This window comes from Camelus dromedarius, chromosome 3 (genome assembly GCF_036321535.1).
Source record: "Camelus dromedarius isolate mCamDro1 chromosome 3, mCamDro1.pat, whole genome shotgun sequence".
NCBI lineage: Eukaryota > Metazoa > Chordata > Mammalia > Artiodactyla > Camelidae > Camelus > Camelus dromedarius.
This window is the reverse complement of record NC_087438.1, coordinates 47542836-47556846: the sequence shown is the minus strand read 5'-3', so window position 1 is coordinate 47556846 and position 14011 is coordinate 47542836. Positions and strand designations below refer to the sequence as shown.

Here is a 14011-nt window from a genome sequence, read left to right as displayed (position 1 = left end):
AGAGTCTCAGTGGCATTTGATCACTGTCCCCTTGGGCATTTCCGGAGCTCTCCCACATTCATTCCTATTATTTCAGTGTAATAGGACATTCTCACTTCCAAGTCAAAGGAATATGGCACATACTGGCCAAAGATTCTGAGCCAGTGTAAAGCAGAGGGGGCCATGCTTTCTGAAAAGCACAGCCCCAGTCATTGCCACATCTCAGCTAAATCCCCTTCCTCACTGGAGATGTTCTTGGCAGTTTATGGATATGAAATTGGCTTGAGATGGATTGGGACAGGTCAAGTAAAACAGTTATTCCTTCTTTCAGGTAACAGCAATATTCTGCCTGGGATCAGGGAGCAAGAGCAAGCTAGAACATGGCATTTGTCAAATAAATTCCCAAGTAATATTGGATCCCAACAGTATATAAGACACCAGGCAAATTTCTGACTTTCTATCAGATTCTGTTAGAAATATAAGACACCCATCCACACAGAAATGTAACTAGCAGCACAGGACTCAGTCAATGAGTGGAACGTCAGACAAATGTGATAGACTTCAGAGAAGTGAGGGACTTTCTTCTAGCTATGGTGGAAAGGAAAGATTCACCTCTAAGTTCCCATAACATGTCCAGTAGGTGAGGTTTTTTTCCCACCTCCTGCCCTGCAGAATCTTGGCAGTCTGGCTAATACATCGAATGAAAGGTATCAGAGAAAGAAGGCAGTTGGCTGCTCGGGTAGACTTCATGGGATAGCATCTGGTGGTGGGGCTGCCATCACTCAGGATTTGGTCTGTGGATTTGGAGATTCATGAGTTCCATTTTGTAAGAGCACTCAGTTAATCAGTCTTAGAAGAATTGATTCATTCACAAGAATGATCAATGGACCTGAATGTCAATCTATTAAATGACAGGGGTTAGGAGTATATTTTCTAATCACCAGAATGATCTTGTCCACTGTTGGAGCAATGATAGAAGATTGTTTGCTGAACATGCAAACAGGGCCAAAGATTAGAACACCTTTAAGAGTAACTTAATGTGCAATCCCTGCCCCACAATCTTCTTGCTGAATAGAAAACATGCAAAAAAAAAAAAAAAAACTTCCCAAAAAACTCAAGCTGGTATCTTACATATTTTAAAGTCTCCTCTTTGGATAGAGGAGGAATTTAGAATATCAAATTCTTAAAACCCAGTAACTCTCTTTATATGTCATATGCATATGATTGGATACATTTCCACCAGACCAAATGTGCTGTCACTCTCAGAGATGGACAAAATGAAGCTGTTGAACAAACATGTATATATTTGCTTAGCTGCAAATGGGTGTATCAAGTTTACTTGATCTATGAACATAAAGCAACAACAACAATAAAACTGAGATATATTCTAAGGATATAAGAAAGAAATTGAGAGAAAAAGTCTAACATTTCAACTGGAGCCCCATCTACAAGAGGTATATCAGCTCTGAGAGTTGGGAAAGAGAATTGCTAAGTCATACCTCCAAATCATTTCCTTCCTTTAAATGAGTCACGAGGGCAGTGATAACCTCAACATGCTAGCAGCTATTCCAGTGCTCAAGTAGTTATTTTTACTCCTGCTTTCCAGAAACTAGACCCAGCCATTAAGCACTTTCCTAAATGAAACCTGTATCCATTTAACCTACTCAAGTTAGTAGCTGAATTTGTGGTTGTTGTTTTAAAAAGAGCTCTTTAAAAACACATCTACATCTATAGGTAAATGGTATAGAAGCATATTTATTTTGGACAATTTAAACAATGGAGAACTAAACTTGACTTTATGTTATATCTTGGTGGTATTTAGGAACTTTAAAAAAATAAATGATGTGAGTTCAACTGACTACTTCACATGTGAACAAGTCTCATCACCAATTAATATTTTCTGACCAACCCTGGGAAACTTAGCTCATGCCATGGGGTGACAGATTCCTATTAATAGCAAAATGCAAGGACTTTGGGTTTATAAGTTAAATAGGGGCCACAAGGGCATCCAGAGGGGCCCTGGGATCTGGCTACCAGGCATCTGGTTACCTCATCCACTAACCTAGGGAGGGACAAGGCAGACCATTTATTTCCTTAGAACATATTGCTCTCCCTACCAGATGCACACAGAGATCCTTCTATTCCTGCCAATGGCAGGAATGCAAGGCTGAATCATTACTTGCCAAACATCTGCATAAGGAGCCCAGCAGTACAACTCTATTTATATTAAGACAATTATGTTGAATCATTAGAATGTTTCATTCTAAGACTCAAAGTCTCTTTCTGTTATCACAAATTCGGAATGAACCAGGTGAGCCAATAAAATCCCACTTTGGAGGAAACTTGTAACAAGATCCCTTTGTATGAACAGAGAGAGGTTGGCAGTCAGTCTATATATTTTTCATCCTGCCTTCCTGTTACCCTCCACAACTTTGCTGCTCTCACCACCACTTCTTATTCTTAAACTTTTCCTCGAGTTATGTCTTCTCCCTGCTTACATTTTTGTTGAGGGCAGAGCTCCAGGGCTGACCACGTAGGTAAAGTGCCACTCTCGCCAGTATCTCCAACAGTAAAATGTAATGTTTTTCAATGAAACATTTAAGGAGTTATGGAAACCCTTAAGGAGTAAAGAATGTGAGAGAATATATTCTTTCATGAATTTTAGGATAAACAGAAATCAGTGCTGTGGACTGGAGATGAGTAGATTTGCCCCTGGTGTGCTGACTCACAGCGGCTCTACTAATAGCACTTACTGGAATGACCTTCAGTTCCAATGAGAACCACAAAATACCAGTAACTTTATCTGGGGAATATTTATATTTTGGTGCAGTAGGTGAATTCCCAATTAAAGGGCATTATTAGAAGAATTTTTTCCCCAAACTAAATGTAGTTTCATCTTGGTTAAGCTTCACATTTCTAGTTGATCTTTATGGTTCAAAGAGGAGATTTTGTTTTTGTTTTTAAAATCCATTCATTCCCCATTTCCTCATAACTAACTTTCATGGATAATACTTGTTAGAGAAGACATCCTGAGTCCCAGATTATTCTAACTCAGATCAACCCAATATTTTCCTCCTCAACTCATGTGCTTCCTGACTTACAGCCTTTTGATTTGGTGATTGAGTATACACAAGGAAGCCTGGAACATTCTCTGACTATAGCAATGAATATGCATGATTATTCTAAGACCTCTCCCTCTCTCCACCTGCACATTAGTACAAAGCAGGAGACCGCTACTAACTTCCGAAACATTTTCTTTGGGTGGGAGAGTGCAGGATGACCACATACCCCTGGTTTATGTTTCACCGTCTCAATCCAGGGGTCTTTCTTTCTATCCTCTATTTCCCGTTGAACTTGTCAGGCATCTGTTTTCTGACTGGGTTCCAGAACCTTGTACCCTAGTATTAGTATAGCCAGGATTTAGGGCTTACCCTGAACCCAAGGGTCAATTCAGAAACTGGTGCCCTTGGGAACTGAACCAAACAAGAGCACACACAATGTATGTATATTGGGTTCTCCCTACAATAACTACCTGAGAATTTATTATTGTGCTCATGAGCTAACAAAGGATGTCCCCCAAAAGTCACTTGCCATCTAAATAATGTAAAATAAAATTAAACATTTAAAGTTCCATATGGAAACTTTAAAAACAAGAACCACTCATTCCTCCTTTCATCTCATAGCAGTTTACTGAGCATCTACTTTGTACCAAGCATCATGCTGGGGACTGGAAACCCAACAGTGAATCAAATAGACCCGATCTCTGCCCTCATAGTCAAGCAGGAATTGCAAGAGCAGGTTTGCCAGTGTTGACCCAGCACTGACTGACTGTCCCAGTATCTGAGCTTTGGGTTTGACAAATAAGCCCTCTTGTCTCCAGGAGAGTGACCTCTGATATTACTAGGGGCAACTCCTCAGCTTCTTACAGGCTGGCTAAAATAGCTCATAAGACCACCCAATCCCCTTTGTCCCCACCCAATCCTCAGTCCCTTTTGTAACCAAAGTCTTGTGTTATGAACATAGGTGCGAAGAGATCTCTGGAATAGGAAAGAGCCATAGAGAAAGGATGGTAGAGTGTTCTTAAACTAGAAGGCTGATCTCTGCACTGAATAAACTCATCCTGGCCTTACCCTCTGGCCTCTTTGATTGGTTCACATTTACTGCTGTGACAAGACAAACTCAGGGTAAATGGGTAAAGTCTTGGTTTTGAGGAGGCCCAGATGCCAGTCACTGTTGACCAAGAGATTCAGCTTGAAAACAGAGATGATGTCAGTTGGCTTCAATCCACTGATCATCACCCCAAGCCCAAGCTCCCCTCTCCTATCTGTTCTTTCTTACCCATCAAAAGCACCACCCAATCCAGTGTTAACAAACTTTCACAGACACACTCTAAGTCTCCAACAACCTCATGGGGATACCCCAACCCCCATTACATGGATGAGAAAATCAAACATCCAAATTAACTTGCTCATTTTCCCACATCTGCTCACACAAAGCCAGCATTCAAACCCAGATCCTCAGACTCCAAATCAATGCTCTCTGCACTCTCCCATAGCTATCTACTTTGACAATTTCAGTTCTTTATTTTTGCATATTGTTTCAGCACATCCTGGTGGGGAACTGTCTTCTAACCTGCTGGGTTTCTGGGAGTGGCCACAGATTACTGGCCAGGGTTCCCTGTGGTTCCCACACTCCCTTCCCTGACCAGATCATCGCTGCCGCCAAGCTTCTCCTGCCTCCTGCATAGGAGTCCTGCATCTGTCATGGATCCCTGTGGAGCACGTTGGTGGCACATATTCAGATTTTCTAGGAGTCTGTTAATATTTTTTTGCAGAGGACTTTCAGCGTTTTAAGTGGACTGATTTTAAGATAAATGACGTCCTGAGGAAGGCATCCTTTACCTGCTCTTCCCTTTGACGCTCTCACCACCAACATGGATTTGGTTTTTAGGTGTAGTTCGTTAACCCCCTAGGGCTCTCCCTGGCACCCTGCAGTCAAATGACAGAGATATTAATAACTAGCAGCAGCTACAGCTGGTTTATGTTTCAAGAAGCTCAGGAGGAAGTAGATCTAGTTCTCCTTGACCTCTGTAGGGATTGGCAGTGCTCCTTAAGATATTTATGCAGAAAGGGACTGCTGTTTTACAGGTCTGGGAAAGTGTCCATGGATGGATCTCAATGTTTTTTTGAAACCTCTTGACTTACTGATCTTACTCTAGAGCAGGCAGACTACTATTTTAGAACTGGGGTATGTACATGTACAAGTCAGAAACTGGGGGAAAATTTTTATCATATTAAATTAGGGGGGAATTAAATTGTACATAAGTAGCTCCGGATTTGGGGGACATAATTCTGCCATTTATGTTAAAAAATACATTATCTCTGTTCAACAATGTTTCTTTGCTTTGCTAGGTCAGTGGGGACAGAATGAAAATGCAAACGCTGAAAATAAATATTTTGAACTTAGCATTATATTAGAAGTGTGTCACTCCTAATACATTGAAATGAGGCAATTATTTAGACTATGTCACAACTAAAAATAAAAATATTAAACAAAGACAATAATAATGTGCATACACCAAAATACCTTCAGTTTCAAAATTAGTGATAACATTCCTTTCCAAGTAAGTAGCTTTCCGGTATGATACAGCATGTGGTATAAAGATACCAGACACCATTAGCCATGCACTTTCAAACAACTTTTTAACAATAAAATACACAAAAAACCTCAGTAAATTCTGGCTTATGTTCTGATAGGTCTCTTTTTAACTAATTCTCCAGTCAAGCTCTCTAATATGAAGTAGGAATCACTGCCATTTTAAACCAGATCGGAATAAAACAGAACCTGTTTGCATTTGGATGGGCTCTGCTGTGGCTGGCCATAGTCACTTATAGCCTGGAAGAGTTCTCTCCAGTCTGGGCAGCCTTTTTGCAAATAGCATCTTATCTCCAAAGGGGATATACAAGTAACAGCGGCCAAAGTGAAATTCCAGAGAAAGGAGCTCCCATTTTCCTCCTTTATTCCAATAGGACACATTAGCCTTGTCTGAAAGCCAGTTATTTTTAAAGATGCAACAAATTCGTGGACCAGGGCCACCCCCTCTATAACCGTATATGAATCTAGGGCTTAGGACCTAATGAACTGCAAGTCAAGAGAGGATCTATTAAACCCGAAAAATCATCCAAGAGCCTCTGCCCTCTCCATCCTCATCCTGTTCCCTTCATAGCATCAGCACCACTCCCCTCATTTAGACAGTGTCCCCACACCCTTCCCTGACTCACAAAGCTAGACATTTCATTCTCCTACTGTTTTCATCACTTCCTACAAGTGCCTGGTCCTTGAAGCAGCAGTGGTGGAAGAACTAGAATTTCAGTAAGAATTTTAGGAAGAAGCAGAGGAAGGACAGGACACAGGGCTGGACCTCCCTTTTTCTGACAGTCAAAGTCCTCGAAACCATGGAAAGAAGATAAGCCAGGTCTATCTTCTCACTCACATAACACAAAGCAAAGACTAACAGACGTTATGTTTTAGTTCTCTAACACTTTCACAACAGTTTTAAATAATGCCCAAATATTCATATAATAAGGGCACATTTTTTTCTCAATTGGATTTTTGTGTATGAATTGATAATCCAATATAAAAAGACCCATTTTGGTTTTAATTGTGCTGCAGTTCTCAAACCTCTCATAAAGACCTACATGTGATTTGGGAATATCCAGAGACTATAAAAACTGCATTTGTCTTAAAAAGGAAAAAAAAAAGCTATATTTCAATTTTAAAATATATATTGTAAAATAAGTACATAAATAAATTTTTTAAATGAAAAAAAAAACTGCATTTGTCTCATTAGGAACTATAGGAAATTAACTGGCCCTCTCAGCCCTAGCACCCTCACCTTTCACCGCTCATTCTGCAGTCATTCCCAGGAGCCAGAGTTAGTCCAGGACCTATCCCAGCCCTGTCTCCAGTGGTCTGAGGCCAGACTTGATGCCTGGCCAGGCTGACTGGGTCTGTGGGAGCCTCTTCCAAGCAAAGGGGACCAATCTCATTCAAGCTCAGAGAATTTGGGCAGAAAGGGTCCTCACTGGAAATGTAAAGTCAACCATGTGGCTCTTTCCACCTGTGAGGAGGACAGAAAACTGGCAAGGAAAAGTGTGAAAGGAAGCATGGCCTTGGTTTAGACTCTGGCCCCACAGGCTCTCCCAGACAGACGTGACGTGGTCACCAGGACACAGTAACTGGCTCAGCAGGGAAATAGCAGGTACCACAGGAGTCACCAACAGAGCTTTATTCTGACATCTGCGTGGAGGAGGAGACAACACGTGCAGTTTTAGAGACGCACAGTGTTGAACTTTTCCTCCTGAAGTTGCTTCATTTGGAAGATTAGAATGTATACATTGCCAGGTTGACTTCGTAACATTGGATTATATGCTTTTCTTAATCACATTGATCTCATCTGTTTCATATACCCCAGCAACCCCCTTGCTAGGGGTGGATACTCAGAAAGTCTGAGATCTGAGTTAAGCAGTAAAGTCCCTTCTCCTGTGTGGCCGTAAGTGTCCTGATCCTCCAGCAGCAAAGTTCCCAAGACAGGGAGAAGCAGTGGAAATCAGTTCACTCAGAGAAGAAATGACCCTAAAAGACATTTATATCACGATTTGGCAGTTACAATTCCATCTCAGGCTGAAAAGTCACAGAATGTGTCCCAGTTCTGACTTGTGCACTGAGTAGCTGTGGGACTCAAGCATGCCACTCCTCTCTGGACCTTGGTACCCTCATCTTAAATGGGGATAATGGCTCAGTAGGTTCTTGGATTTCTTCCCAATCCAGCCCGCTCATACCCAACCCGACCCCAGCTATGATTTTGTGACCGTGGATTTACATTGGAACCCTAGGGCCCCACTCCAGGGGCCAGTGCTTTCCACATTAGTAATCAGGTTTGCCGCGGGGTGGGGGGTGGCAAGGTGGTATTTTAAACAGCCCTAGGATAAAATGAGACTCGGTATTAAACAACTATTGCTTTTCATAAATTAGTACTGACATTTAGCCAAAACCCTTAATGGAAAAGGGGATTTTTAATTTTTTTTAACAGTAAGTTTTTCTCTTTAAAGGAAAATTGTCAAGGATGCAGAAGGAAATGAAGATGGTCAAAGATGAGGATGTGCATTTCAGTTTGGGTGCGAAGAGGGCTCCCTCCTTTCCCCACGGCCTGCAGCCAGTGGCTTCCCGAGGAAAAGTTCCCCCAAGACACCCTTTCCCGGAAGCTCTCCGGGGGCCGTTTTCCCAGTTCAGGTATGAGCCTCCTCCAGGAGACCTAGACGGATTCCCCGGGGTCTTTGAAGGAGGAGGGTCTCGCAAACGGAAGAGCATGCCCACCAAGATGCCCTATAACCACCCTGCGGAAGAAGCTGCTCTTTCCCTGCACCCAGAGGAGAGCAAGAACCGGGGCCCCCCGGACCTCCCCCTGCTCTTCCCGCAGCCACCGCGTCCCAAGTACGACTCCCGGATGATCGACCTGTGCAACGTGGGCTTCCAGTTCTACCGCACCCTGGAGCACCTGGGGGGCAAGGCCGTCAAGCAGGAGCCGGTGAAGCCCAGCGCCATGTGGCCCCCGCCGACACCCGCTCCGTTCCTTCCCACGCCCTACCCCTACTACCCCAAAGTGCCCCCAGGCCTCGTGTTCCCCTTCCTCGTGCCCTCGGCCTCGCCCTTCCCCTTCAGCCGACACACCTTCCTCCCCAAGCAGCTTCCGGAACCGCTGCTGCCCCGCAAAGCCGAGCCGCAGGAGAGCGAGGAGACCAAGCAGAAGGTGGAGCGGGTGGACGTGAACGTGCAGATCGATGACAGTTACTACGTGGACGTGGGCGGCGCGCAGAAGCGCTGGCAGTGCCCCACCTGCGAGAAGTCCTACACCTCCAAGTACAACCTGGTGACCCACATCCTGGGCCACAGTGGCATCAAGCCGCACGCGTGCAGCCGCTGCGGGAAGCTCTTCAAACAGCTCAGCCACCTGCACACCCACATGCTGACCCACCAGGGCATGCGGCCCCACAAATGCCAAGTGTGCCACAAGGCTTTCACCCAGACCAGCCACCTGAAGCGCCACATGATGCAGCACAGCGAGGTGAAGCCGCACAACTGCCGCGTATGCGGCCGGGGCTTCGCCTACCCCAGCGAGCTCAAGGCCCACGAGGCCAAGCACGCCAGCGGGCGGGAGAACATCTGTGTGGAGTGCGGCCTCGACTTCCCCACCCTGGCCCAGCTGAAGAGGCACCTCACCACGCACCGGGGCCCCATCCAGTACAACTGCTCCGAGTGCGACAAGACCTTCCAGTACCCGAGCCAGCTGCAGAACCACATGATGAAGCACAAGGACATCCGGCCCTACATCTGCTCCGAGTGCGGCATGGAGTTCGTGCAGCCCCACCACCTCAAGCAGCACTCCCTCACCCACAAGGTACTGCGGGGGCCCCAGAGCGGGCGGGGCTGGCCGGGCCTCGAGGAAGAAAAGCAGAGCCCCGGGGACGAGGGCCCCGCAGGCCTGTGCTGCTCCCCACCGCTCACATGGCAGGAGGCTTCCCTTGTCTGCGCCCTGATGTCCTTCCTCGCCTTGAAATGGGGAAGAAGGAGGAGACTAGCCTTTAAGCCCTTTTCCTTCTAGCCTTCTAGAGTCTGAAGTGGGCCTGGAAATAAATAATGCAGATGGTTTGGAGAGGGGGGTGAGGAAGGATGAAGGAAACAGCTGGCCCTTGTGCTGTTGCTTCTTAGCCACTCAGAATCCCTAAAATTCTGTTTCTGGAAACTTCGTCCATGGCACTAGCATGAGTGTGTCATCAGCCCCTATCTACCCAAACCCAGCTTTGCACTTAGGAGATACTAATCAGAGCCTTCTTCTAGAGAATCCTAGAGAATTCTTTTGGTCTTTGTCAGCTGAAGCAGTGTCTACCTTTTGGTTTATTTTCTCCATCAGCTGCTTCATTTGCAGGTGGCACTGAGGGGAATGAAGCCTGGAGGGCCCAGTAGGGCCTGTGCCTCCCCCATTGACCCTCTGCCTAGTTGGTTGCAGTGCTCTGTAGTTTATAAGGGGGGCATGAGAGAGCCTTCTCATCCATCGGGTTTGGTTTTATCTTTCCCAAACTCAGGTCTTCAAGGAGAAATATAGGCCCATGGGTTTAAGTTCAGCCCAGTTTGCAACCAAAGCCCTGAAGTCATTCAGGGTGAACTGATACAGGGTCCCAGCGCAGTCCTGAAATCTTACTCAGCTAAGCTTGGTCTGCTTTCAGCTTCCGAGAGGGGAAGTTTGCCCCCACTGACCTCTACTCTCACCCCCTTGACCTCAAGTGGTTTTCCTGGCAGGAGAGACTTCTAGCAAGCTGGAGTTTCTAAAACATTCTTTCATTCCAAAAGTTCAGTGGAGGGCTTTGCCCAGCCAGGATAACATTTCTTCTCTGGCATTGTGGGTTTCATCTGATAGGCTAGGGCCTAGCACGGGGCATTTTCCAGCTAGGAGGTGCCTGCCTAGCACAGGAGCCATCAACAAAGAGCCTAAACTGGGAGTCAGCCACTGGGGAAGCCATATGCTCATTTCAGGGACTCCTCCATGTGTGGAAAAGGAATGGGAGATACATTTTAGAACATACAAAAATTCTTTAAGATAGTAAAAAAAAAAAAAAAGAAGTCAAAGTGGAGAAAACAGCCTGGTATCTGAAACAGGTCTCATTTGAATTAGAAAGCAAAATGCATTTTACTTAAAAGTATCCGCAAACAGTGAGAAGTAGTATTTGTTGAGCACTTGCTATGTGCCAGGTGCTCTACTTCTCATGTAATCCTCTTCAGCAACCCAAAGTGCTAGCCGTGGGTATCATGACTCAAGTTTTGCAGTTAAAGACGCCAAGGTATGGAGAAGTCATCCAGAATCTCTGTCTCCAGTATCTCTGCTCTTGAACACTGTCAAGACTTCCCCTTTCTCCACCCCCTCCTTCCCTTCACCTCAGCAACTCTGCAAGCCCCCTCTCTGTGGTTTCACTGATCCTGTTAAAGACATAGCAGCTTCCTTTGTTCCCAAAGTTGTGTCCAGGCTCCCATTTACTTGAGTTCTAGGCCAACCCACACATGAATTTTACTTTGGACACAATTCTCTTTAGAGAATTCCAAAAACAGTGATAAGTAGGTACTTCTGCTTAGTCCCAGGACAGCTGGCTCATAGCCACAGACAATCTGGAGAAGAAAGATGCTGAAACAAATTGTAAAGCCCATCAAGAAAATAGTTTTCATTAACTTCATAATTTTAAACTCACTGCTTGACTGTGCAACACATTAAAAAAAATTCATCTTCTTAGAGCACATTAAAATTTAGATTTATTCATTAGCATAACTCCATACTCATACTCCATACTCCATACTCATCTGCAATTATCTAGACTAGACAGTTGGAAAGAGTCCCCGGGTTCTCATGACCCACCACTTCATCTTGAGAGAAGGAAGCCTTCACCAGGAAAGGCCACAAGAACTTTCTAAGTTTATGCAGCCAGTAAATGGCTGGACAGAGACATGAACTCACCCTTTAGTGCCGTGGGCTCACCTGAATTGAGAAGTGATACTTTCTTACTGTGTCCCAAACTAAAGAAATGGATATATAGGCAGAGAGAACCTTGGAAACCCTCCCACCTTAGGCCACTATGGACACCAGGCAGTATGGGTTTTATAGGAAATAGTGGTTAGCTAAACGACTTATTCTAAACCTGTAATAACCTTAGTTTTAATTCCAGGGTTCTCTAAGTTTTCCTTCCAACAAATCATTCTGGGTCAAGATCTCTTGCAAAGGCCTTTTTAGGGAAGCACTGGTTAGTCAGGGTTAGGAAGTACTCCACTCACGCTGAGTCCCTGGAAATGCTTTCAATTGAGGGCATCGATGCTTAAGTACTCAAACACTTCTCCCAAACAGCAAAGCAACTAGAAAAACCTCCTTCTTTCCTGTTTTCTAATTCGGAAAGCTATCCTCTGCCAATTTCTCTATCAGACAGAAGCTGTTTGGAGGAGGCTCCAAAGCCAAATCACACAGAGGCCACTATGGCCTGTGGGAACCCAGGGGACCATCTCAAGAGGTGATTAACAAGTTGTAATTTTTTAAAGTGTGGATGTGAGTTTTTGTTCTGGGATTTTCAAGTCCATTAATGAGAACTAAAGAGAACACTGGTTTTCCTATAGGAAATGATATTATCAGTTTAGGAGGTTTTGTTTTTTCATTATCATGAAAGCTGGATTAAAGACTCATTTCACATACCAGTCCATGGAGCTCTTACCAAAATCCTACTAATCCCTGAGAACTGTTACGGTGGAACTAACCCCAGCAGCAGCAGGAACAGCAAAGCGATAGCTTTCTGTTCCTCTAACGGTCTGGCTAGTTTATGGTTTTTAGAAGAAAAAAAAAAGATTATGTAATCAACACTTCTTAAGAAAATAATTTAACAAGGCTATAGCCACACCATTTGGAACTCAATATCTGTCACTAAGTTCTTTGTGGATTTATGTGGCCAAAGGAAAGTGAAGACTGCTGTCCTGGGGAAGGCCTGTTCCCTGCTAACCTCGGCTCTTTTGATCTTGCCTCCTTCCAGGGTGTGAAGGAGCACAAATGTGGGATCTGCGGGCGGGAGTTCACGCTGCTGGCCAACATGAAGAGACACGTGCTGATCCACACCAACATCCGTGCCTACCAGTGTCACCTCTGCTACAAAAGTTTTGTGCAGAAACAAACCCTCAAGGCGCACATGATCGTCCACTCAGACGTGAAGCCTTTCAAATGCAAGGTGGGCGGTGGGCCTGGGGAGGAGTGCCATAGGGAGGGCTCAGAGAGCTGTGCAAATGCCAGTGGGAACCTTCTACTCAGTCTCATCAGAGGGGCCTCTGAGGCTCAGAGTAGGTCTGCAGCCAACCCCAGGCCCATATGCTGCCCTGTCCCTCTCTCCTCCACTTCTGTGCTCAGCTGAGCCCTCGGAGCCGCCCTGTTTGTCTTGCTGTGCAATCAGTGCACAGAGCTTGGAGGCAGCTAGAACAGGGAAGGCTGAGGGTGGAGGGACCCTTGGGAGAATGAGGTCCTTTAGCCACAAAGGATGAAGGTGATGTGGAGAGCTCCTGTTCTAGAACAAAGCAGTCAGGGGCAGCCCTCTTCCCCTACCAGCCAATGAGTAGAACACAGAGAGGAGTCAGAGAAGCTTCCAGCCCTGCCCTCCTCCCTTCCCATTGCCCTCCTTCCCCTACCCCTGCCCTCCTGACACTTGGGCTGACAAGTGTAATTTGAGGGCAGGTCTCCCAAGACTCGCCCCCTAGGTGACCTCAGAAATGTTTGCTCGGGCTGAGGAACAACTGTGAGCATAGTCAGCTAACACATTTCCCATTTATTCCTGAATTTCAGGGAGCATCTTCATTACAATCTCTGTGTCACATTAACTTGGTGGAATTTTTATTTCACCCGCTGAGATAAAGTGTGAGCTGGAGATTTGTAAGGCCCAAGGTGTGGAGGGTCTAACTCAGAAATACTCTGGCTTCCCAGGCTGGCCCCTTCTCCACACTCTTTCCCTTCTCCCCTTCTAAGGTGGGAAGGAATCTTGCTCAGGACTGGGTGGTTTAATTCAAGGAATGGATGGGCAGGCGTGGTCACTGCAGTCATGAGGAGGGTGAGGGGGAAGCAGAGAGAAGTCCCAACGATCAGATATCATTACAGCCTTTCTGTTTGAAATAGACGTTTTCCCTCTCTCTGTGCTGCGTGTCTGATGGGGATCCCTGTTTCTGAAGTCCGGTTCCCCGCCTCCAGGGGCTCTTCTTGCCTTAATCCCTCTGCAGCGTGTCCCCCCACTTGAAGGAACCCCCTGTGAAGGGACTTCTTTCCTGTGCTGGCAACTCCTGGACGGGGTGAGAGGGGTCAGGAGCCAGCGCTTCCCTAGGCCTGTGCAGGCATTCTCCGGAGGTGGGGGAGGGAGGCTTCTCCCTCCAGCCCTTTTCCTGCCACCCACTTGTGTTTCCCCTCCTTTCCTTC

The 14011-nt window shown here is 45.6% G+C and overlaps 1 protein-coding gene across 6 annotated transcripts in view; it reads left to right on the top strand.

Annotated features, from left to right (window-relative positions):
• ZNF366 (zinc finger protein 366) overlaps positions 1-14011 on the top strand; it is a 265929-nt gene that overhangs the window by 236969 nt on the left and 14949 nt on the right. For all 6 annotated transcript variants that reach the window (XM_064481434.1, XM_031446665.2, XM_064481435.1 and 3 more), the window contains 2 exons: positions 8091-9436; positions 12594-12785. In XM_064481434.1, coding sequence (XP_064337504.1) covers positions 8091-9436; positions 12594-12785 — 1538 coding nt within the window. The remainder of the gene's footprint in view (positions 1-8090; positions 9437-12593; positions 12786-14011) is intronic.